Genomic DNA, 21,745 nt, shown 5'->3' on the forward strand with positions numbered 1-21,745 from the left:
GCCGGATTCGGAGGGCTGGGTTCACGAGCGTTCTGCCATAACTGACGTAGGAAATGGGATGGTTTCAGCTTCGGTGTCTCCAAAACGCATGACGAACTCTGACTTGGCGTCCAAAATTCCACATTTCTTTCCCCACCAAAGGCTGACTTTCAGTTAAGCACCTCCAGACCCTCGCCTGTCTCTAGGAGAGAACAAGTCATCCCTTTGAGAGTTTCTTGATCTCATGCTGTTTGCAAGGGAGCTGGGCTAGGTGCCCTGGGGAATGTCCGCTGACGAGAGAGGCTCACTTTCCGGGCCGTGGTCCTCCCAGTCCAGGGAGCACAGGACCACCCAAGGAGACCCTGGTGACCGCAGCGCTAGGCTACGCCGAGACGCTGTGGGCTAAGAAATCAGATAAAACTCATGGTTCATGACCAAGTGCGTGCCACTGCGTGGAGGCCTGGGTTAGGCATGGGGGACCGCGTGACTCTGATGGGCTCCGCCACCATGTCTGCTGGGGCTCTGGACCCCTGAGCAAGCAGAAGGCGGGAGAGAGGAGGAATGGGGAGAGGATGGCCTACGGGGGGATAACGATCTTGATCCCACCTCAGGAGGGATTGGGACCCCGACTAAGCACATGCGGCATGGCAGCTGCGAGAAATCTGAGGAGACAGGTTGGCTTCAGCCTTCATTCCAGCACGGGGCGCCGACAGGTTTCACGTGGCATGCCGACTCCGAGCCTTCGGTCCGGGCCGAGTTCCTTTGTGGAGGGAGATTCTGAGGCCCTGTCCAGCACCGTGGGGAAAAAGACCCGTTAGTCACATCTGCCACGGTCAGTGGCTGTGGCGGCGGATGGAGCCACTCCGTGAATTTGTCTTTTCTGGTTCCGGAAGAGCCGTCTGTGCACGAGGATGGATGCGGGGACAGGGGAAGAAAATGCAAGAAAACCGGATATCACATCCCAATCCAGTGGGAGGGGCCCGGGGTTCCCGGTGGCCCTACGGGCCTGGAGGCGTGGAGAGAAGTAACAGCATAAGCACAGGGAAGTGCCCTGGACGGAAGCCAGCTGTCACAGGCCCAGGTGCTGGGTACCACTCGGGGAGGCGCTACGAAGAGGAGGGGGAATCCTGGGAGGTGGCCCGCACAGCCGCCCCAGCCCGGCTGCGACCGCGCCCCGCGTGACACCGCGAGCCCAGCGCCCTGCAGAGGGGACGGAAAAGCAGCTCCCACGTGCCTTTCTGGCTTGATCCTTCGTCATCGAATTGCCACTGGAGCTAACGGCACCGGAACATCCTGCCATGAGGAGTATCGGAAGGCAAAGGAAATGAAGCGAGGACCGAGGGCGGAGAGGAAGGAGGGCAGGGAAGGTCCTGTGCGCAGGAAGCGAACCAGCGGAGAGGGAGCCCGGGCCGTCGGCATTTATTGGACAAACGTCCCCTGAGCTCCCGCTGCAGTGCGTACTCACAGTTCAGCGGGACTGCGAGCCACTCCCCGTGCAGCTTGCAGAATTCAAATAAAACTCAAAACGAAAGGCGTCATGGACGGTTCTACACCCCCTCTCACGTGGTTAGCCAAGAGACGCGTCTTTACCGCAGCAACACATAGCGAGTGTGACAGGAGGCTTTACGTGATGTCATTTTTCCGTCAAGACCACCCGTTCCCTGCCCATCTCTGCTCGGTGTCCCCGGTGTGTCTGCCCTTTCTCCCGCTTTCTCCAGAACCCCTCTGCTTCCGCGGCCCTCGTCCTGCAGCTTCCTTCCTTCCTCCAAACTTCCCCTAACGTGCATCTGCCCTGAGCTCCAGGGCCCTTCACAACTTTTGCAAAAATGTCCTCTTTTATTATCCACCTGTGAACACGAATGTAGCCAAACTGGGAGGGGGTGGGGGGAGACGTGCCCTGTATTTTAAGTTTAGATTGTTAAGGTCGTTTGAGATTTGAGGCCAAAGAGTCAGTGTTACAATAACTTTATAATACTATATTAAATTTTTATAAAGAAAATATTATTTCCACCCATAGTCTGGCCCCCTCAACTGTGTGATCACTTGCATTCAGGTTTACGTTTCTTCCATCGTTTATCCATAAATCTAGCCTGGGACAGATCGATAACCAAGAGCTATATACATGATTATTTTCCATGTTTTTTCTTAACGTTATTTCAGAAAGACAACTTTTATGTGGACTCTGTGTTTATAAGTTTAATCGATTCGAAACACTCCCTTGGCTGACAACAACATGTTTAACCTTTCACCTATTAGACACTGAGGTCGCTCGAAGGGCTCTGGCTGTCGCATTTCCGTTGCTGTGCCATTTCTAGCTATTGCTGATTTCCTGTTTTGCAATGACTTTCTCAGGATGGCCTCCCAGGGGCAGAACTCCAAGGTGACGGCGAAGATCATGTCGTGGCTCACGCGTGCTTACCAGAATGTCGGTGGCCACCACGGTGCCACCCACAGGGGATGCCTGTGCCAGGAGCTCCATTTGAGACTTAGCAGTCAGAGACACAAATGTCCCTCTGAGTCCTTGGCCCAATGGCACTTCATGAGAACCTTCTTTTTCGGCCACATCAGCACCCCAAAAATCCCAGTTCCTGCAGAGGACCACCCCCCGGAGTTTGTAAGCACCTCTGCTCTGCAGACAGCTCAATGCTCGGAAGTTAAAACTACAATCCTTCCCCTCCGTGACTGGTCTTTTCACCCCGCAGACAGAGGCAGCTGCCCGAGTTCTGAGGCTTCCACCCTGAGCATGAAGCCCAGGTCCTTGTCACTGAGAGCTGGCTCAGGCCTGGCCCATTCCCTGCGACTCTGATGCAGACCTGTCTAATCACTAGACTCCGCCCACAGCCCTGGACCCTTGTGTCCCAGCTTCTGCCTCAGGTCCAACTTGCCTCCTGCCAACCCCCCTCTGTGTCTACCGATATGCCTACTCTGGATATTTCAAATAAACAGAATCATACTGTATTTGATCATTCGCAGCTGGCTTATTTCACTTAACACAATGTTTTCAAGGTCTGTCCATGCCGGAACATGTGTTAGTATTTTGTTTAATTGGCAAGGGATCTTTCACTGCACAGATATACTATAATTATCTATTCATCGACCGATAGACATTTGGATTATTTTCACTTTTTGGCTGTTACGAATGATGCCACTATGAACATCCATTACAAGATTTTGTTTGGACTTATTCTGACTTCTCTTGGTTATACACCTAGGAGCAGAATTCCTGGGTCACGTGATAGCTCTACACGTAAACTTTTGAGGAAGCGGCAGACCGTTTGCCAAAGCAGCTACTCCATGTTACGTTCCCACCAGCAGTGCAAAGGGTTCTCGCGTTTTCACATCCTCATCGACACATATCACTGTCTGCCTTTTTTATTATAACCAGCCTAGTAGGTGGGAAGTAGTATCTCGTTTGGGGTTTGATTTGCATTCCCTTAATGGTAATGATGTGAGCATCTTTTCATGTACTTGTCGACCATTCATAGATCTTCTTTGGAGACATAACTAAGTAAATCCTTTGCCCATTTTTAAATCGGACTATTTGCCTTTCTATTTTTGTGTTGTAAGAGGTACTTATTCATTCTAAATCCAAGTCTTTTGTCCAGTATATGATTTGCAAATTTTTCTCCCATTCTGTGATGGTCTTTTCACTTTCTTAGTGGTGTCCTTGGAAGCACAGACATTTTTAATTTTGATAATGTCCAATTTATCAACTTATTTTCTTCCGTTGCTGTGCTTGTGCTGTCCTAAGAAACCAGTGCCCAATTCCAGTTCCAGGCCACGAAGATTTACCCTATACTTTCTTCTAATAGTTTTACAGTTTTTGCTCTTGACATTGAGGTGTATGATACAGTTAATTATCGTATGTGGCATGAGACAGGGGTCCAACATCATGCTTCTGTACATGGATGCCCAGTTGTCCCAACACCATTTATTGGAAAGACCATTCTTTTCCCCAAGGGGAAATGATGTTGGCATCCCAGTCGAAAATTAATTGACCGTAAATGCAAGGCCTTATTTCCGGACGCTCCATATATTCCATTGACCTATATGTCTCCTCTTATTACCACTGACCTAGGCACCCACCCCGTCTTGATTACTGTGGCTATGTCGTTGTTTTGACATTGGATGGAAAACGTGAGCTACCAGTTCTTTGCTCTCAAGATTGTTTTGTCTATTCTCCGTCCCGGAATTTTTATAGAAATTTTATGATTTGTCAATATTTGCAAAGAAGACAGTTGTGATTTCGATTAGGAATTGCACTGAATCTGAATGTGAGTAGTTTTGCCATCAAAATATAAAATCTTCCAATCCATGAGCAAGGAATATATTTCCATCTATTTAGATCTTCTTTCAATGGTTTTATAGTTTTCAGAGCATACATTTTGCACTTCTTTTGTTAAATTTGTTCTTATTTTATTCTTTTGTTGCTCTGGTACATAAAGTTGTTTTCTTACTTTCAATTTGTTAATTGTTATTGTATAGAAATATAATTGGTCTTGTATATTAAAGGAAATTGTAGTGAACTTTTATTTTTATATTCCATCCAAAGCATTGCTAAATACAATCATTTCCACATGGAAACAGGGTTGGATATTTTTTAAAAAAGTATCAGTGAGGCTGTTGCTGTCTTGAAATTCTTAACAATCTTATCTTTGAAATTGTTTTTGGTTAAGTGGAGTCCATGGCAACAGCAGAGCATTTGCACGTGAGCAAAGAGATACGTGCAATAAGCACGTTCACGGCCACTCCATATGGTGTTTCAAATACCCCACGAATTTAGACTTCCCAGAGGAGCCCAATGGTGAGCATCCAGCAAGACTCAAACTGAGTACGAGGTATCCCATTATGTCTACAGTTGAATGAGCTGGGTGATGACGGCCCTGAGAGACCACAGCATCCCTAAGAACCTGCACTTGCTTCAAATACATAGTAAAGACAATGGTGTCCTGAAAACACCAACAACCAAGGAACTCTATCATATTCTTACATTACTTCCTTGTAGTGTGCCTTCAAATTCCTTTATTGTACTGAAAATAATAACATAGCAGGAAAGGAGAAGTTCTTTTTAGTCCTTCCTTACTCATCGGAAAGCCTAGGGTACAAAGTGCTGGTAGAGCATGTGCATAAATCGAAGAGCATTAAAAACGGCTGAGTTAGTCTTGTGCAGAATTCCCATGGTTCTGATAAGAACGAAACACACAGGCATGCCCGAGCTATGACCTAGGAATCGGGTAATTTCAGTCTGAGACACTGAGAAAAAAGGGAAAATCTTTCTATTACCTTTAACGGCACTTCCTCCTCCCCAGCCTCATTGTTTTGAACAAGGATCCTGCATTTTCGGTTTGCTTTGCATCCACAGATTATGTAGCCAACTCTGCAGCAGGAAACAAATGGAAGCCTCTTCCTGGGTGGTCTAGTGACAGCAACTAAACGAATATGTAAACAGACAACGCAATATGTAAACAGACAACGCACAACGTAGCGTTCACTAGCAATAAGCACTGTGCAGAAAACTGAGGAGGCCAGGTGGCTGGAGCAAGTCGGAGAGGGTCTGAGAAAGAGACCTTGAACCCTGGGAAGCCATGGCAAGGGCTCTGGCGTTTAGGGGGCTGAACAGAAGAGTAGCAAGGTCTGCGTTTTGTTTCAGAGAAAACTGTGGCCGCTGGGGCCGTGTAGGGGAGGGAGGCAGGCGCGGAGATCGGGCGGTGTCATTGGTGTCGGCTCCCACAGTCTCCCTCGGTTGCGGGGGTCTACAGGACGGGAGCCCCGTGTGGAAGGGCGGTGGGCCCTTGCAGACATCCGGAGGACTGAAGGAGCAGGCCCGGGAGCAGAACCATAGCTACGTTTTGAATCTTTAAATCTGCGTGTGTATCAGACCTCGAAGGGAAGACATCGAATAGCCTTCAAGTTTGCACAAAACCCCTCCCTTCCAGGTTTTGGATGCGCGCACGCGCACAGCCTCCCACGAGGCCGGGGCCGGTCCTCCAGGGCAACGAGAGCGCGGGCCAGAGCGGCGGCGACCCCTGCCGGCCGCAGCGACGTCCGACGACGCGCCGGAACAGACGTCGCGCCTGCGCAGAGGCGCTCGGCAGCGGCGGCTTTTACGTCATCACGGCGCGACGCCCCGGGGGACAGTTTGGGGATCTGGCTAGCGGGAAGGTGTGGCGGCGGGACCATCCGGGAAGATGCCCGTGGCCGTGATGGCAGACAGTGCCTTTAGTTTCAAAAAGCTGCTGGATCAGTGCGAGAACCAGGAGCTCGAGGTAACCGTCCGCGTCGCGCCGGGGCGGCTGCGGGGTCTCCCCCGGCCCGGGCGGCCCCGGGCTCCGCGGTAACGTGGCCTGGGGCCGGCGCGGCTGGGCGGGCGCCGGGAGGCGCGGGAGCCCGGCGTGTGCGGCCCGGGACGTCGCGGCCAGCTCCGAAGGCCGGGGGCGAAGGCCCGGTCTCGTCGGACTCGCCGGGAGCTTTTCGTCGTCTGTCTGCAGCTAGTGTGCCCGAAAACCGTGCGCGTCTGCCCCTAACAGTCTCCACTCTGCTGCTCGTGTTAGCCTAGACAGCTGTCCTCGAGGTTGGAGGGGTGTGGATCCTGTTAAAGACGTGTGCAGGCACGGACGCAGACCCGAGATGTGACCGCTGGAACCTTTCATTCGCTCAGAAAGCCCCTTGGTAGTCTCATAAGACGCGAGCGTACTGTTTTGTCTTTAATAAGACAGATGAAAACTACATTAAAGGTTCCGCCCCTTAGGAAGGCACTTAAAAAGCACGAATAAAAAGTTAACCAAAGGAGACAACAGCCCAAAAAGCAGCTCACTAATAGACAATAGATGTTTTCTGAACGAATTAAAGTTGAATGAGGGTAGAAATGTCTGTAACTTATCTGTGATGTTTTTCTGGTTACCACTCGTTTACTTAGATGTTCAATATAATTAATAGACCGGGAAGAATCTTAGTGCTTTAGGGATCAGGTGGAAATATTTGTTTCTTACAATAGTAAGATCGTTATGTAAGGATTTGAGACCTGGGAGAAGGATCCCGTTTCAATATTTTTGTTTATATAAAGACACTGGGGCCCAGAGAGAGATAAATCATTGCCGATGACAGATCTAAACTTTATACTGTGGCTTTTATTCTTTGGTACTTATGTTGGTGTTAATAATATGCTCTTTTTTAAAATGTAAGATTAAATGAGGATTTTCCTTTTCATTTTTGGCCTTCTAGGCTCCTGGAGGAATTGCTACACCTCCAGTGTATGGTCAGCTTCTAGCTTTATATCTGCTCCATAATGACATGTAAGTACCTTTTATCTAAAGCTGTGAACAGCGATTTCTTCAGGGTCGTACAGAAATTATTTGTGCATTGAAGTACCACGAAAAGAGGCACAAGGAGTTGTATCTTTTATTATAATACTTAAAAGTCCTGTACTGTATATTTATTGAATCATAACGAATTGTGATTAGGCTGAGTTGTTTTAAAATACACTTGTTGTACCTTCTAAAAAACACTCCAATTTGTTATGGGAAGCTACAGTGTCAGCGAATGTGTTTAATTCTCTTTTCGGCCTTTGTAAACCTTTCTTATGACCTCCATGTCCTTAACTTCATGTGTAATTAATAGACCAAGAGAAACGGAAATGGAAGATTGAGAAAGCTAAGAGAAATTTATTACCAACGTGTATGAGATTTCTTGAAAGTTTCTTGTTTTTTAATTACTCCTAGTTCATGTTTATTGAGTAGAAGCTACAAAGCATAACTGCAAAGGAACAGGTGACCCCTAGAGCTACAACCCACCGACGATCACTGTAACATTTTGTTCTAAATTCTGCAAAACCTTTTTTCATATCTTTTAAAAACCTAAACCAGGATTTTTATTACACACATATAAATTGTTTTATTTATTGTAATCCCGTCGTTCAAAGTTTGTTGTGGTTCAACCTTCTAAACTCTTAAAAATTCTTAACGTTTTGGTGGCTCTGTACCCACTAGTGGGAGGAAGGGTCCAATAAGGAGAAACGCACTGTGCTCTGTGCATGTTGTCAGGGAGCGCCAGAGCCCTGGACATCCATCAGTTTGTTTCTTTTTACGTAAAAGTTGCTTGGGTAGTTCTATTTAAGTCTTTATTGTCTTATTTAAGATCTGGACCATTCATGAAAAATTTGCTATAAATGGCAAAATGGTATTTTGGCAAAAATACTTCATGTTTCTTGACCTAAAAACTACTCTTACTTCCTCTGGAGAAATATATGTAAAACTGAATTTCATTCTATATTACATAGAGTATTTTAAAATATACTTCTGTGTGTTTGTATTGGGATCTAGATTTTCAACATTTACTGAGATGATTTTTTTTAATTGCTTATTCTTTCTTGGTGGGTGTAAATTAGGAATAATGCAAGATATCTTTGGAAAAGAATACCACCTGCTATAAAATCTGTAAGTATTCTTTTAATGTTTTACTACTTTTATATAATAATGACATTCGTTTAAATGGCCGCCTTGTGAAAGTTTGTTTGCTTTCCCTTGTAGTTCACAGAAATTATTAAACTGGTATTAAAGTTTAAAACTCAATCTTCAAATTCTTCTAATCAAAACTTTTAATTTCCCTTTAACTGTGTAGAAATCTGTGTTCAGCTCCTACCCGTCAGCTTTCTTGATATAGTTCATATAAGAGTCACTTAACAGGTAAACAACTTAACAGGTAAACAGCCAGTTTAGATAAAGGTTTGGGTTTTGTTGTTGTTGTTTTAACGCATTTATGCAGTTCTCTATAACGGTACTTATTTTGAACCTGGTCATACTTATAAGAATATTCTAAAAATGATAATTACTTACAGTGTTAAGATTATTTTTGCTAATTAGGATTTTAGGTTTTTTATTTGGGGTCGGAGAGCAGATGAAATAACCTCTTAAAAGTTTCTTCCAAAGTGGAATCAAGTAAGTTTTTATTTTCAAGTGATTCACTATGTCTAGAATAAATATGAAATGAATTTTTAAACATTCACAGAATATTACCGGGAAATTCATCTAAATATTTTTGTTCATCATTGATATTAAGCAGCAGATCACGTTAGTATTTTTGCTCCCTCTTCTTTTCCTTGTCATTCTATTAATGTTTTTCTTGCTTCATTGGCTTAAACAAAGAGCAACTGTGAGTTCTATGCATAGTGTCCATGGTACTAGTGGGGACTTCTTTGTTAGGCCACTGCGTGTGACGTCATAGATCAATAGTCTATATTGTTAGCTGTTTGCTATCACGTTTGTCCTAAAAAAATGTTTACATATGTATCGATATTATGTGTTCTGTGTATTATATATATATTAATGAAATATTAAAACATGCTTTAAAGAACATTTAAGATAATTCTCAGACTTAATTCCGAAATATTTGGGACTACATTCTCATGCCTTAATTTACTATTATAATAAAAATTTCAACATATACACTTTACTGTTTACAGCACTTAAAAATCTTTTTGATAGTGATTGAGCTGCAAAGTAATTAAGCCTCTTAAATGCTGAATTATGTTTGAAGGTACGGTTGTTGGTAAGTCTGCAGAGTGTACATCCTCAAAGGCAATAACGTTTATTGCAGGCAAATTCCGAACTTGGGGGGATTTGGTCAGTAGGACAGCGGATCTGGCAGAGAGATTTCCCTGGGATCTACACGACCATCGGCGCTCACCAGTGGTCTGAGACGGTCCAGCCAATCATGGACGCGCTTAGAGGTAGTTCGTTTGTGGTTAAGACTTAAGTCAGACTAGACCTGTGCCCTGAGTGCTGAAACGCTGACCTAAGTCAGCAGTGTTTTTTAAAAACACATTTTCTGCGAAGCGAATGGGGGCAGTTTTCAGAATTCTCTTTTAGAATTGTTATAATCATGCCTTTTCATTTTACGTTGCTTGCGATCCCATTGACAGTTCAGGGCCTCCCTATCTCTTAAATTAATTCTAGATCGAAATTGCTTTTGACAGTAGAAGAGTTTTTTGAGAGTTTGTTTTCTACTGAAGTGAAATCTCATAATACTGTAATAAGTTCAGGGTAAGTAAGATGTTTAAAACAGTGCATATTTGGAAGTTGGGACCATGCTTTGTTCTTTGTCGATCTCAGGCTTTGGTAGGCGTTGTCTCCAACTTCTGGACTTGTAACTCATCAGTACAAAGGTGCTCAGGTGTTCACTTAAATTGCTTTGAAAGATGACAAGCCTGGTACGATGGCGCTGATCCCTCAGTGAAGCCCGCCTCTTCCTCTGTCTGTCTGTCTGTGCCCTCAGCATTTGCTGCCAGCCTTCCCGCTTCGCTCTGGTCATGCGCACAGTGGTGTCTGTTTACGCCGCATTTCTTATCCTTACCTCGTTACCTCGTTTCTGTAGCTAGTGTCCACCTTCCTGCTTCGGAGGAGGCAGGGAGCAGGAGTTGTTGGATGACCGCTCATCACTCTGGTAAGGCGTGTCATTGTCACCGGGAGCAGGCATGAGTGGAGCCTGCTCTCCAGGTATAATTCCCGGGATGGTAAAACAGAACAACCTAAGTGACGAAACAGAAGGCACTGGAAACGTGAAGGACGTGCGCAGGAGAGCAGGGCGGTGGCGGGCGGGCGGGGAGCACGTGGAGCGAGGCAGCCCCGGCCCAGCGTGTGCGGGGAGCAGCCCCAAGCCTGCCCAAGCCTGCGGGGCCTGGCCGGGTCTCATGACCGCACGGCACTGCGCGGCAGTCACTGGCAAGACTAGGGCGCGGGTCTGTTGGCCGTCGGGACACGTGCCCGGGCGCCTTCAGTGGGGACAGTCGTCCTTCCCCGTGCCAGCTTGGAGAGCGGTCCCGTGGCCCCGGAAGCTGTGCGAGATCGTGGCGGGTTGGACTCTGGAGCCAGACTTCCGGAGTTCAGTCCCTGGCTGTGTCACTCGCCGACACCTCTGCGCTGCATGGTCCCCGTTGGTGACATGGGGTTAGAGGTAGTGCTGTCTTCGGCTTGGTTCACATGGCGTAACATGCCCTCTGTTCGCCTGCAGCATTCACGAGTAAATGTGGAGAATTCTACACGCCCAGGTTCTTGAATGGCGCTACTTTTCCTCCGTGACCTGCGGCCCGGGGAGGGTCATCTCACGTGGGTCTGAGTCACTGCTGAATCCGGCATGTTAATGTCGCACAGAGCCGTCTTTTCCAGCTCAGAACAGCCGCTTTCTTAGACCTCTCCCGCTCTGTTCTGAGTGAGTCACTGTCCTACCAGGACAGTGACCGAGGAGTGGCAGAGCTGTTCTCAGAGGAAAACAGCCAGGGACTAGCTGTAGACAGTAGCTGATGACACCCTGGACCAGAGGGACAGGCGAGGGGCTGGCGTGACTGGAGCTGTGGAAATAGGGCTGCCCCATGGGGCCTCTGCATGCAGGGGCTCACTGGGGTGGGGAAGGGACAGTGGACCTTTCCCCCTGACCTACAGGACCCCCAAGCTGGGGAGTCTAGTACCGCAGGCTTGGGGGCCAGCCCCCCAGCATAGAGCGCAGTGCGAGGGGCGGAGGCGGGTTGGGCGGGGTGGGGCGACCAGCTCGTCCTCCCTCCCACCTTCAGCACGGGGAGCTTTAAGTGTTTGTCGAATGACTGACTGAGCGTTCCCTTAGGGTCCCCCTTTCACCAAGCCTTTGTCCCATGACAGACTGCCACAGATAGCAGGCGCTGGCTTAGTTTCCGCCACCTTCCAGCATGTCACCGTAATGCATGTCCTCGTGAGGTGACAGTTCACAGACCTCAAAGGCCACTAGTTAGAATTTGGGTGTTGGATTCGTTTGTGCTGGGCGGTCAGACGCCCCCGGGGCGTTTCGGCCTCTCACGGACGCCCTGGGGCCTGCGCGCTCCCCGTGTCCGCGTCCCGCTTGCCCTCCGTCCCCCTCTCCTGCTGCTGTCGCCCACAGTCTGCTCCTGTGCTTCCCCATCTGTCTCCTCTCGCTCCTGAAACTGACGGGCGTCCTCGAGCCGATCACGCGAGTGTCGGGCATCGCGGCGGGCTCCCCACTTTCCTTCTTCAGCCTTGCGCTCGGTTCTTTTCTGTCAAATGCCCCCAGCAGAAAGAGTTCCCTTTCCTCCAGGACGTTTTAAGAGCCTGATTTAAGGTCGCTTGCCGAGAGGCCTGCAGTGAGCAGGAACGGGCTGTGACCGTGAGGGAGGCGGCTCGCGTCGTGGCTCAGCGAGGGGGAGGCGGTGAGGTCGGATGGCAGCGAGGCTCGGGCAGGAGAGGACAGAGGCGGGTCGCACCCAGCTGGGTCCTGGCGACATCAGCGTGTGTGCAGCACACACCTGGCCAGAGGTGCCAGACCCCTTGGGATGTAAAATGTGAAAGACCAGCCCCCTGCGGAGGTCCTGGCGGTGGCGGTGGGGGTGGGCAGTGCGTGCCACAGGCAGCAGAGGCCACTCGCAGGGTAGGCCCGGTGGCCCCGCATGTCGTCTGGGGACGGGGCTCCGTTGCTGCCGCTGTTCGCAGCCCCTTCCTGTTAGGTTCAGCCGTTCGGGCTTGACCTTGGGGCTTGAACCTGAATGAAGTCAAGAGCACAAAGCAGGCTGGAGAGTTAGGAGGAGGGCTCTAGTTATGGGGTGCACTGCAGCTCCCGGGGGCTCTTGTGTCGGGGACCCTCCTGAGAGGACAGCTGATGACACCAGTGGATATTTTCTGCTCCATTCACACCAGCGTTTGTTAGTAGAATAAAAACAATTTAAAAACCTCCATCACAAACACATAAATGTATTTAGTGAAACGTTCTTAGGGGTTAATATTAACTCTTTCTATCTCCGTGGTTTTCATCGTCATCTGAGAAAGGCGATTCGTCTAAGAGGAAGTATAAGCAACGTATTTGTTCGCAACGTTTGAGCCAGACACGCACATCTGCAAGCGCAGAACTCTGCGGCTGGATCTAACCTTGCTTATACCATTTGAACAAGGGCAGTAATGTAATTTAATCGTGCGTTTTCCAACGTCAGCTCTTTTGGTCACTGTCCGCCCACCCCCCACTCCCACGCAGACGCAACGCGGAGACGCGCCTTCACCCTGGTCTCGCAGGCGTACACCTCCATCGTCGCCGAGGACTTCGCCGCCTTCGTTGGGCTCCCTGTGGAGGAGGCCGTGAAAGGTACACGGCCGACCCGGTCCCGTCAGGGAAGTGGAGGTGTGAGTTACAGGTCCCCAGTCCCTTACCAGAAGCCCTTGGAACACGGTATGCTTTTGGAATTTATGTCTTGTGTGTTCTTTAGAAAGGTGACATAACACACAGGGGGTGCAGCACTCAGCAGGCACCCTGTCACCCAGCACAGGGCGCGGCCGTCTGTAGGGTCTTGTGAGGACAGATTGTATTATAAATCGACTTAATGGGTTTACAGCAGGTTTTGCCACCAGCTTCATTAAAGAAAAAGTGTGGTCTGTAGAGCTTTGGGACTTCTGAATACGCATGAGAGATTTGGGGTTCCTCTGTGCACGTGTGGCCGTGTGTGCACGCACGCACACAGGCTGCCCACCCCCCAGACAGCTCTCAGCACGACGTCCAAGCAGCGATCAGCAGCCCTGACACGCACACCGGGAGGTCGATCAGACTCCAAGGTGGAGGGCGCGGTTCCCCAGGGCCAGCCTCTGCTTCAGACGCCAGCCGCAGGTCCAGGCTGTTCCCGCGCTTCCGACCAGCTGGCTGTAAGTCAGGTTCCCTGACCCCTCCTCGGGTTCGACTGATGAGCCAAGCAGAATGGCTCACAGGTCTCAAGGAAAGCTACTCAGTTCTCGGTTGCTGGTTTGTTACAAAGGATGTTAAAATGAAGAGAGACACAGGACGAGGTCCCATGTGGAGAGCACCTGTCCTGGAGTGTGGGGCCGGCACGGTGGCCTGCCAGCCGCCCTTCTGGGTTCTCATGGGGCCTTCAGTGGGTGGCCTTGACTGACTCAGTCCTTGGCCATTGGACACAGACTCAGCCTCCAGCCCCTGGCCCTCCCCGGAAATCAGGGTGGGCCTGAAAGTTCCCATCTAACCACTGGCTCCTGTCGGCAGCCAGCCCGCACCCTCAGGTGGGGCTCGGAAGTTGCCTAAGAGGCACCATTGTCAGGAAACTCTGGGGCTTTGGGGCTGGGGACCAGGCTGGATGGAGACATATACCTGAGAAATACATTTCCTGGAACGACCCCATCTACATGCATTTGTCTAAACCCCCACACCACGGGAGCTTTATTTGCTTTCAAAGCACGTTTTGCAGAAGACGCACCAATTAAAGATACTTCAGAGCTGTGCAGAGGAATGCTTTGCTAGTTTTATGAACTTAAAATTTAGCTGTCTCTGAGAGGCACCCCGCTGTGTCTGGTTATTCTGGTCTCCCTCACTGGGACCTCTGTAGTGCTCCTGAGGTCTCGGCGTGGTCCCGTGGCATGGCCCCTGACCATTTTTGACTTTTATGTCTCAGACCTTCGATCCAGATCTGAACCATGTTAAATGTGGGGAGTCCTCCGAGGCGATGCCGAGAGAGGACCAATCGGAGCAGCCGATGAGCAGTAGTGGGGAGAGGAGGAAGGCACGGAGGCCAGCGGGGTTCGGGGAAAAGGGCAGGGAAGGAGGGACAGTACAGCGTTTGACAGCTGGCCGCGCCGGGCCCAGGTTAGCCTGGCTCTCACGCGTGGTGGGGCGTGCGAGTCCAGGAGGTCAAGGGCACGCAGGTGCGCCAGGCGGCCGCGTGCTCATCATTCTGAGCGCGCACTCTGCAGCTGCTTTAGATCATTTTGTTCCCCTCTGAAAATGAACGTGTTGATAAATGTCGTTTTACTTTTTTAAAGAAAGTCCCAGGCGGTCTCAGCGCTCACAGGTAGACATCCTCTCTCACTCTTACTTGGCAAAGGTGCACTCATCCCGGTCTCCCTCTCCAGCCCGTCTCTTCCTCGCGGCGGCTTCGCCCACCCTTGCACCCCACTCTCCCCACCGGCGCCTTTGCATGTCCGTTTCCCAGGTGACGCGCAGACGGAGCCCTCCGCTTGGGGTAGCGCAGGCACCTGCTGCACTGGGTGGCGGCGGGAGACGCGCTGTCATCTCCGGCCGGAATAGGCGCCCCAGCCAGCACCACACCTGAGTCTGGCTTCCAAGGCCCGGCTCGATTCTGGACTCACAGAAGGCAGGCTCATGACAGTTGTTGGGGTAGATGATACTGTTACTCACACAAACATCTCTTTATGGTGACTCTTCTCTTGAAATTGATCTGTAATTTGTTACCTTACCTAATAAATAAAAGAACCCAGAGCCCGTGCTGGGTTGAATTCTGGTCCCAAACCCATGCAGCCATGTGACCTAAAACAAGTCACTGGGATTCCTTACGCTTCATTTTCTACATCTGTTACATTATGGTTGTGTGTCCCACTTAGAGTTGTTACAGTGGTTGCATAAATGATCCTATAAAAGCAGCTAGCACGTCACCCGCTGGGCAGCCTGCTGGACATGTAAGCTGCTGTTTTATCGTTGCCATCATCTCTGCCGTTACTGGTACGATGACGGCAGAAATGTCAGCTTTCTTTATGTCTGTTTTTAATGATATTAATCACGTTAATACCATATGACATACTTTATAGAAAACTAGTCATTTTGCTAGTGATTACACCAGTGAGATAGAGTAAAATAAAACTTCGATATGTTTCAGAACTATTCAAAAATTACTTACGTTAGAATGCTGTACTATAACTTTCTAGTAAAACCATATGACAGGTCTCCCTGGCACGTACAAGTAGTATCACTGACAGTGAGTGAAAATTGTGGGGTTTTGCTTATTTCTTCATTTGTGTGTTAAATACACGTTTCTAGGCATATTAGAACAAGGATGGCAAGCAGACTCTACCACAAGAATGGTCACGCCCAAAAAGCCAGGTAAGTGGGGCCCTTCGCCGGCTTGTGCAGGCTCGGACCCCCGGGGGGCTGGCCGCCTCGGCTTCTCAGACGCTGAGAGTGAGCGATTTGATGAAACATCTGCCGTGCTGACAGCATGAAGGTGACTCCTACGTCACACACAGGCCTACGACGACAGACAGAGTAGAAAGGGTCACGAAGCTCATTTAGTTTTACCTTAATTTTTTTAACGTATTTCTTTTACAACAACTTTTACGTGGATGTTTTATAATTCTTATTACAACTTAATTTTTACTAAATATTAATTTTCTGTTCTTTTGTTTATAGAACCATTTGTAAATGTGCTCATTTTTAATATCGAAACTATTGCCTTAAAAATTTTTTTGGTGCCCAGCTACGTCCTTGTGCTGTAGACATGGGGCCTCTCCGCAGCAGGACTTGCCAGTGGCCTCAGCCGTCACAGTTACCTGGCTGCCTTTGACAGCTTTAAACAGCGCGACGGTCTTTGTCGTCTCAGTCGGAGCTCACGGCCCCTCAGTCTTCTCTGAAGTGAGGCCTGCCCGGCGCTGGCTCCTGCCTGCCCGGAGTGTCCTCCGCCCGGTGTCGGAGCCATGTGCCCACACCCACAAGCCCCTCTCACCCACCTCGGCCACACGTCCTTCCCCCTACTCTGCATTCCCATCGTTTAGACCAGGGTCCCCAACTCCTGGGCTGTGGACCGGTACCAGTCGGTGGCCTGTTAGGACCCGGGCCACACAGCAGGAGGTGAGCGGCAGGTGAGCGAGTGAAGCTCCATCTGTATCTGCAGCCGCTCCCAGCGCCGGCATCACCGCCTCGGCTCCGCCTCAGATGCTCAGGCCTTAGATTCTCATAGGGGCACCAGTCCCCAGTGCCACAAAGGCTGGGGACGGCAGATTTAGACGTTGATGCCACAGAGAGCTGTTACACAGATCTCAACGTCTTCAGCCCCATGAGGGTACAAATGAGTGGGGGGACGTGGTCCCAGCTAATCTGGGTGAAAAGGGACCAAACAAAGACTCGATAAAACGGAGCATAACCGCTGTCTCTGTTGAGAAGGGGCCGTGAGCGCATGTCGGGGTAAGACACGTTCTGCTTGAGAATCTCTGTCGTTAACGACCTCTGTTGACGGGCTGTGCATTGTGTGTTCAGTCGCAGGCGCCCTGGATGTCCCCTTTCACGGGTTCGCTCCTTTATCAGGTGGGTGCCTCCGCGTGCTCCTCTGCGTGTCCCGTTCTTAACCTTTGCTGTGCAGTTAGTGTCGATTTCTCTTAGCTCTAACCTCGCAGAGCTTGGTTCTTCACCGGGCTCTTACAGTAGTTCACCTTACAGTAGTTTCGAGGGTGGACACGCGGGCCTGCGCCTGCCGTGAGCACCGTGCCTCGGTGCTCGGCGCTCGCCGGCACTTGGTCCCCAGAAGGCAGCGCCAGGCCCGCACGTGGTGACGTGAATGCAGGACTGAGCTCGACAGTGGGTGCCTGGTTTTTGTTCGTGGACTGGTGTGGTGGCGTAGAGGTGCGTGTCACTTGGCAAGCACGCACCGTCATTCACAGGGTGAAAGTCGCACGGGCGGGGGTCTCGGCAAGAAAGCCTGGACGCTCTGGAAAGAAGTCGACCCCAGTCGCAGTGAAGCCGGGCATGGCTCCCTCCCAGCCTGGGAGGCTGAAAGCAGAGGCAGCTCGGCTGGCTTCTCAGAAAGGTCCCGGTCAGGGCAGGCCTGGGGAGGGGTCCCTGCAGGTAAACCAGAGCCATCGGAGGGCGCGGGTGTGACCCAGCCGTGCTGCCGGCCACTGACTTCAATGTCTCTCTGACGTGCAGAGCCAGCCCCGGTCCCGCCCATCCCCAACGAACAGCAGCTCGCCAGACTCACCGACTACGTGGCTTTCCTCGAAAACTGACTGGTCCCGCCTCCCGGACCCACCTCGGAGCGCTGTGTACTGAACTGATCCAGAAATGCTAAATTTTTATTTTCAGCTTATTGGATGGAGTAAGCGCCTCAGCCTTCCTTCCTGAGTGTGCGATGGTAAAACACACGTATACTGTAAAGCGCATCATGTGTATTTTGTCCTTAAGCGCCCCGCTGACTAGTTGAAGCGGGCCCGGTTCCATCACGCCACAGTGTGGGTGGGCCCGCCAGTGTCACGCAGCCCATGTGTGTCCCAGCGGCTCGTGACTGAGCTCCCCTGCATCCTGTAGCCAGGTGCCCGTCACCTGTGTTTCCCGGTCACGCACAGCACACCGTTCCTGCTGCTGGCCGTAGGGGTGTGCCCGGGGAGGAAAGCTGTGCCCGGCGGGACCTGCACTGCGGGGCGCTCCCATCCGCCCCCTCGGGAGAATGCGCACTCTGCTCCTCGCCCCGGAGTCGCCAGTGCAGAGACGCAGCCAGGGACCCGAATGGTCTCAGGAGACCGGGCTGTTGTCCCTGGCTTCGCTGATGGTGTGAGCGCGCCCGTGGCCGCAGTGGAGGGCTCGCCGTGGAAGTGAGCCTCATTAAGACGTTCGCGAGATGCGTCACGGTGTCACACGGCCCTTCAGGAGAGGGGAGCCCTGCACAGGGATGCGTCGTCCTGGGACAGAAGCCGTGAAGATGACGAGCAACTTTGTCCAGCGGCCCCGCAGCTCCCCGGTTGCTCACGTTTGACCCTCGGTTCAAGCTCTGCCTTTTGGAGAAATGCGGAACGAGCCCCTCCTTTTCCCGTGTGACGCCCTCTGAGTGTTTAAAGCTGTTTATTGTGTCTTCAGGTTAAAACATCCCCGCGTTCATTCATTCTGCATTTGTTCAATAAATATTTAATTGAATTCTTTAACTGTTTCATCTGAGGCAATTTCTGGACATTTCACTATCCTCGTCTTTCTCTGGCCACGTTCTGCTTTGTGACTGTCTCTTGAAATATGAGTGTCTTAATCAGAAACGACCGATATAGCGGTAGTTACGTGACTCATGTCCTCATTTTACATACATTTTACTGGCTGTTGCAGTTTCTGTTAACATTTATGGAAATACCTTTTAAGTTAACAATTTACTTGACCCTGAGCGGTAGGTCATGTTGTTAAAACTCGTCGTTTTACAGTTTAGGAGATGGAAATTCAGGCAGTCGGGGTCAGTGGCCGGAGCCGCGATGCCCGTCCCTTCAGCTCCGGGTTACTCCCTGCGAACCGCGTCAGCCTCACAGCTCCCTGCAGCTGGGGCCCTCCAGATGTCCGTTCACAGAAGCCAGTCGGTAACCAGGAGCCTGAGTGTGCGCCCGTGGCCGCAAAGGGTGAGGACCCCACACACTGCAGCAGCGACACCCGAAGTGCAGAGTCACGGGCGTCCATCACGCTGAGAGGGCGGCCGGACTCACGGCACATGTGCGTGTTCACTCTCTCTCAAAAAGAAACGACGGAAGGGTAAGCTGAAAACTAATAAAAATGGTTTTCTAAAGGGTAAGGGAACAGCAGTGGAGTAAGTAGACAGAAAAAATAATTTCACGTGACCCGAACGCGGCATTTTGACTCCATTGTCCGGGATGTATACTGAGGACAGAAAATCTTGAGACAGCTGAATGTGATTTCATAGTGAATAAACACTCCTTTCTAATTTCAAAAGAACCCGTCCTGTTATCACTCTTTTAAAAGTATGTAATAACAGTTCAGACATCGTGTAACGTTGCTAGAAGCCAGTAATCTTAGCTTTGATGTGCAACCTCACGATTGAGTTTCCTTTCCAAGCAGCAGCTGTCCCCGAGCGCCGTCCACCTGGGAAGACCCAGAGTCACCGGCGCCCTGGCCACGGTCTCTGCACTTCGTTTTTAACTAACTGGAACAAGAACTTGTTTGCGAAATAGCTAATGCTAGGCCTGGACAGTCATCGTGTAGGTCGACATCTGGTACGAGATGTCCCAGGTTCAGGAGCGTCTCAAAGACAAGTAGGTCCCTTTCAAAAGGTGATGGATGCCGGCCTTAGGGGCACCCACTGGCCAACCGTGGGACAGATTGAGGATGGGAAATACATTATGTGTTTGTTTTTCGTCCCAAATTCGTAATTACATACTAAAACTTTTTCCTGTACACGAAAGGCAGAATAAGCAGCCGGCTCCCCGTCCCCCTTGTTTGTCATTCGGGATCATGAATCGATGCTCTGGCGTCCTCCCGAGTAACGAAATTAAGCTTCCAGGGTGATCACACAGCCAGGGTTGGATAATTCTTCATGGCAGAATCCCACCTAATAAATGTAGATAGAAAACCAGTACTTTGCAGCCTCTAAATCAGGAGCCTAGGAGCTGGGTACCAGTGGCTGCTGGGGTTCCGGGGCAGGGGGTGAGACCGAGCTGTCTTTGCCCTGGCTGCCGCTGCGACCACCAGCTGGCTGCGTGCAGGTGCAGCCCCGCGGCCCCTTGCTTCGGGTCCATAGAGTGCCCTCCTTCAGGGCTTCCCCTGCCCCCGCCACACGGGCGTCTGCACAGACCTGCCCAGGAGTGAGCTCGGCCGGAGTGTGACAAGGTGAATGAACACGCCCTTTCTCGATTGGGCACGCAGTTCCAGGGTGCGTCCTGTCCCTGGACCAAAAGCAGAACCAGCCATTTTCCAGCTGCCGAGGGACGCACCCAAACCCCAGGTGACTTAACATCGTTCTAAGCTCTAAGCGCACACCGCACCCAGCCGTAAGGAGAGCGACCGAGGCCAGACGGCGACACGCCGTGTGTCGAGAGCAGCACGGCGATGAAAGCCAGCCTGCAGGTGTCCCGCATCGGTCAGCTAACGGTGAAAAACTGGGTCAGGTCATTCACGAGGCTGGCGTGAGTGATGTCCAAGGTGAACGGCTCAGCCCCACCGGGAGCCTCAGGCTCGCCGGCTGCCTCCCCCTGCATCTTGGGTCCCCAGCAGATGGCTGCCGCACTCGGCTCCAGTCCGTTTCCCCACGAGCACTGGGCCTGTGGGTGGGAATGGGGCGTGTGTCCCCAACTGCTTTAGTTTTGCCCGAGGCACGTGAATATTGCTCGATTTCAGAAGCTGAGCAGGCGTCCGTGCTCAGCATCGTCCTGCAGTATCAGGGGGAAGTGTTTGTTTCGATGCTGCTTCCGATGCCTCCCCCACCCACCCATGATGGGGCTGCAGATCCCGGTCAGCAGCCTGGGGCGGGCAGCTTCTCTCCGCGTCCCCGCCCCTTGCAGCAGCAGAGGACTGACGAAGCAAACCAAACACAGAGGGCGAGCGCTGGGTTCTGGAACCTTCTTGAGTTGGAAGGCCCAAAGCAAATGCTTCTGCCGGAGCCAGACGTCTGTCGGGGGCAGCCACTCTGCTCCCTTCCTGTACCTGTCGCTTGGTTTTCTGAGTGAACTTCGCTGCCGTCATTCACGTGGTTAGGGTCATTCCTGTCACACCGTCCTCTGAATTGCAAGTCACTGTCACTCTGGCTAAAGACACAGACTCTGCGGAGAAATGTCTTTGAAGCGGGGAGAGAGCCATAGGCAATGATCGATCGGGCGGGAGGTTTCAGAGAGCAGACGGCATCGCGAATTCTTAGTCTCAAATATTCTGCATGAGCGAATACCTCAGAAACTTCTCATGCCTTCAACCCAATAATTTTTTTCCTCATTTTTCCTAAAGAAATAATTTGGATGTGGCTAAAGATTGGGGGATTCTCCCAGAGCCCCCAGAAAGTAAGACGACTCCCCATCTTGGCACGTTGACCAGAATGAGCACAGGGCTCGCCATGTCTGCACACACGGGCTATGACCCTTTCTCTTTCCCGAATAAATCCTTTTTGGTGACAAAGCACAAAGGCACAAGAAGACTCGCTGAAAGAAAAAAGCATGGCACGAAAAATGACCCAAAACTTTCTTCTCGCTGTCAGCTCCCTCCCCCTACACACTCCCTTCCCGCGGGCGCTTGTTGGCTGTCCCCGTGAGGCACGGGCACCTCCCTG

The 21,745-nt window shown here is 50.9% G+C and overlaps 1 protein-coding gene across 2 annotated transcripts; it reads left to right on the top strand.

The window, feature by feature from the left end:
* Nucleotides 1–6,076: 6,076 nt before the first annotated feature.
* Nucleotides 6,077–18,641, top strand: COPS8 (COP9 signalosome subunit 8). 2 transcript variants are annotated; one of them, XM_039860318.1, is made up of 8 exons: nt 6,085–6,245; nt 7,201–7,271; nt 8,363–8,411; nt 9,571–9,703; nt 12,982–13,089; nt 15,778–15,840; nt 16,990–17,037; nt 17,656–18,641. In XM_039860318.1, exons 1-8 carry the CDS (start codon nt 6,168–6,170, stop codon nt 17,733–17,735), a joined length of 630 nt encoding a protein of 209 aa, XP_039716252.1. In that variant the 5' UTR covers nt 6,085–6,167; the 3' UTR covers nt 17,736–18,641. The 2 variants fall into 2 exon arrangements, with proteins under 2 accessions (XP_039716244.1, XP_039716252.1); XM_039860310.1 differs by lacking the exons at nt 15,778–15,840; nt 16,990–17,037; nt 17,656–18,641 and adding an exon at nt 13,479–14,225 and having other exon boundaries at nt 6,077–6,245.
* The last annotated feature ends 3,104 nt before the right edge of the window (nt 18,642–21,745 follow it).

This window comes from Pteropus medius, unplaced genomic scaffold, assembly GCF_902729225.1.
Source record: "Pteropus medius unplaced genomic scaffold, Ma_sr-lr_union100, whole genome shotgun sequence".
NCBI classification, from domain to species: Eukaryota; Metazoa; Chordata; class Mammalia; order Chiroptera; family Pteropodidae; genus Pteropus; species Pteropus medius.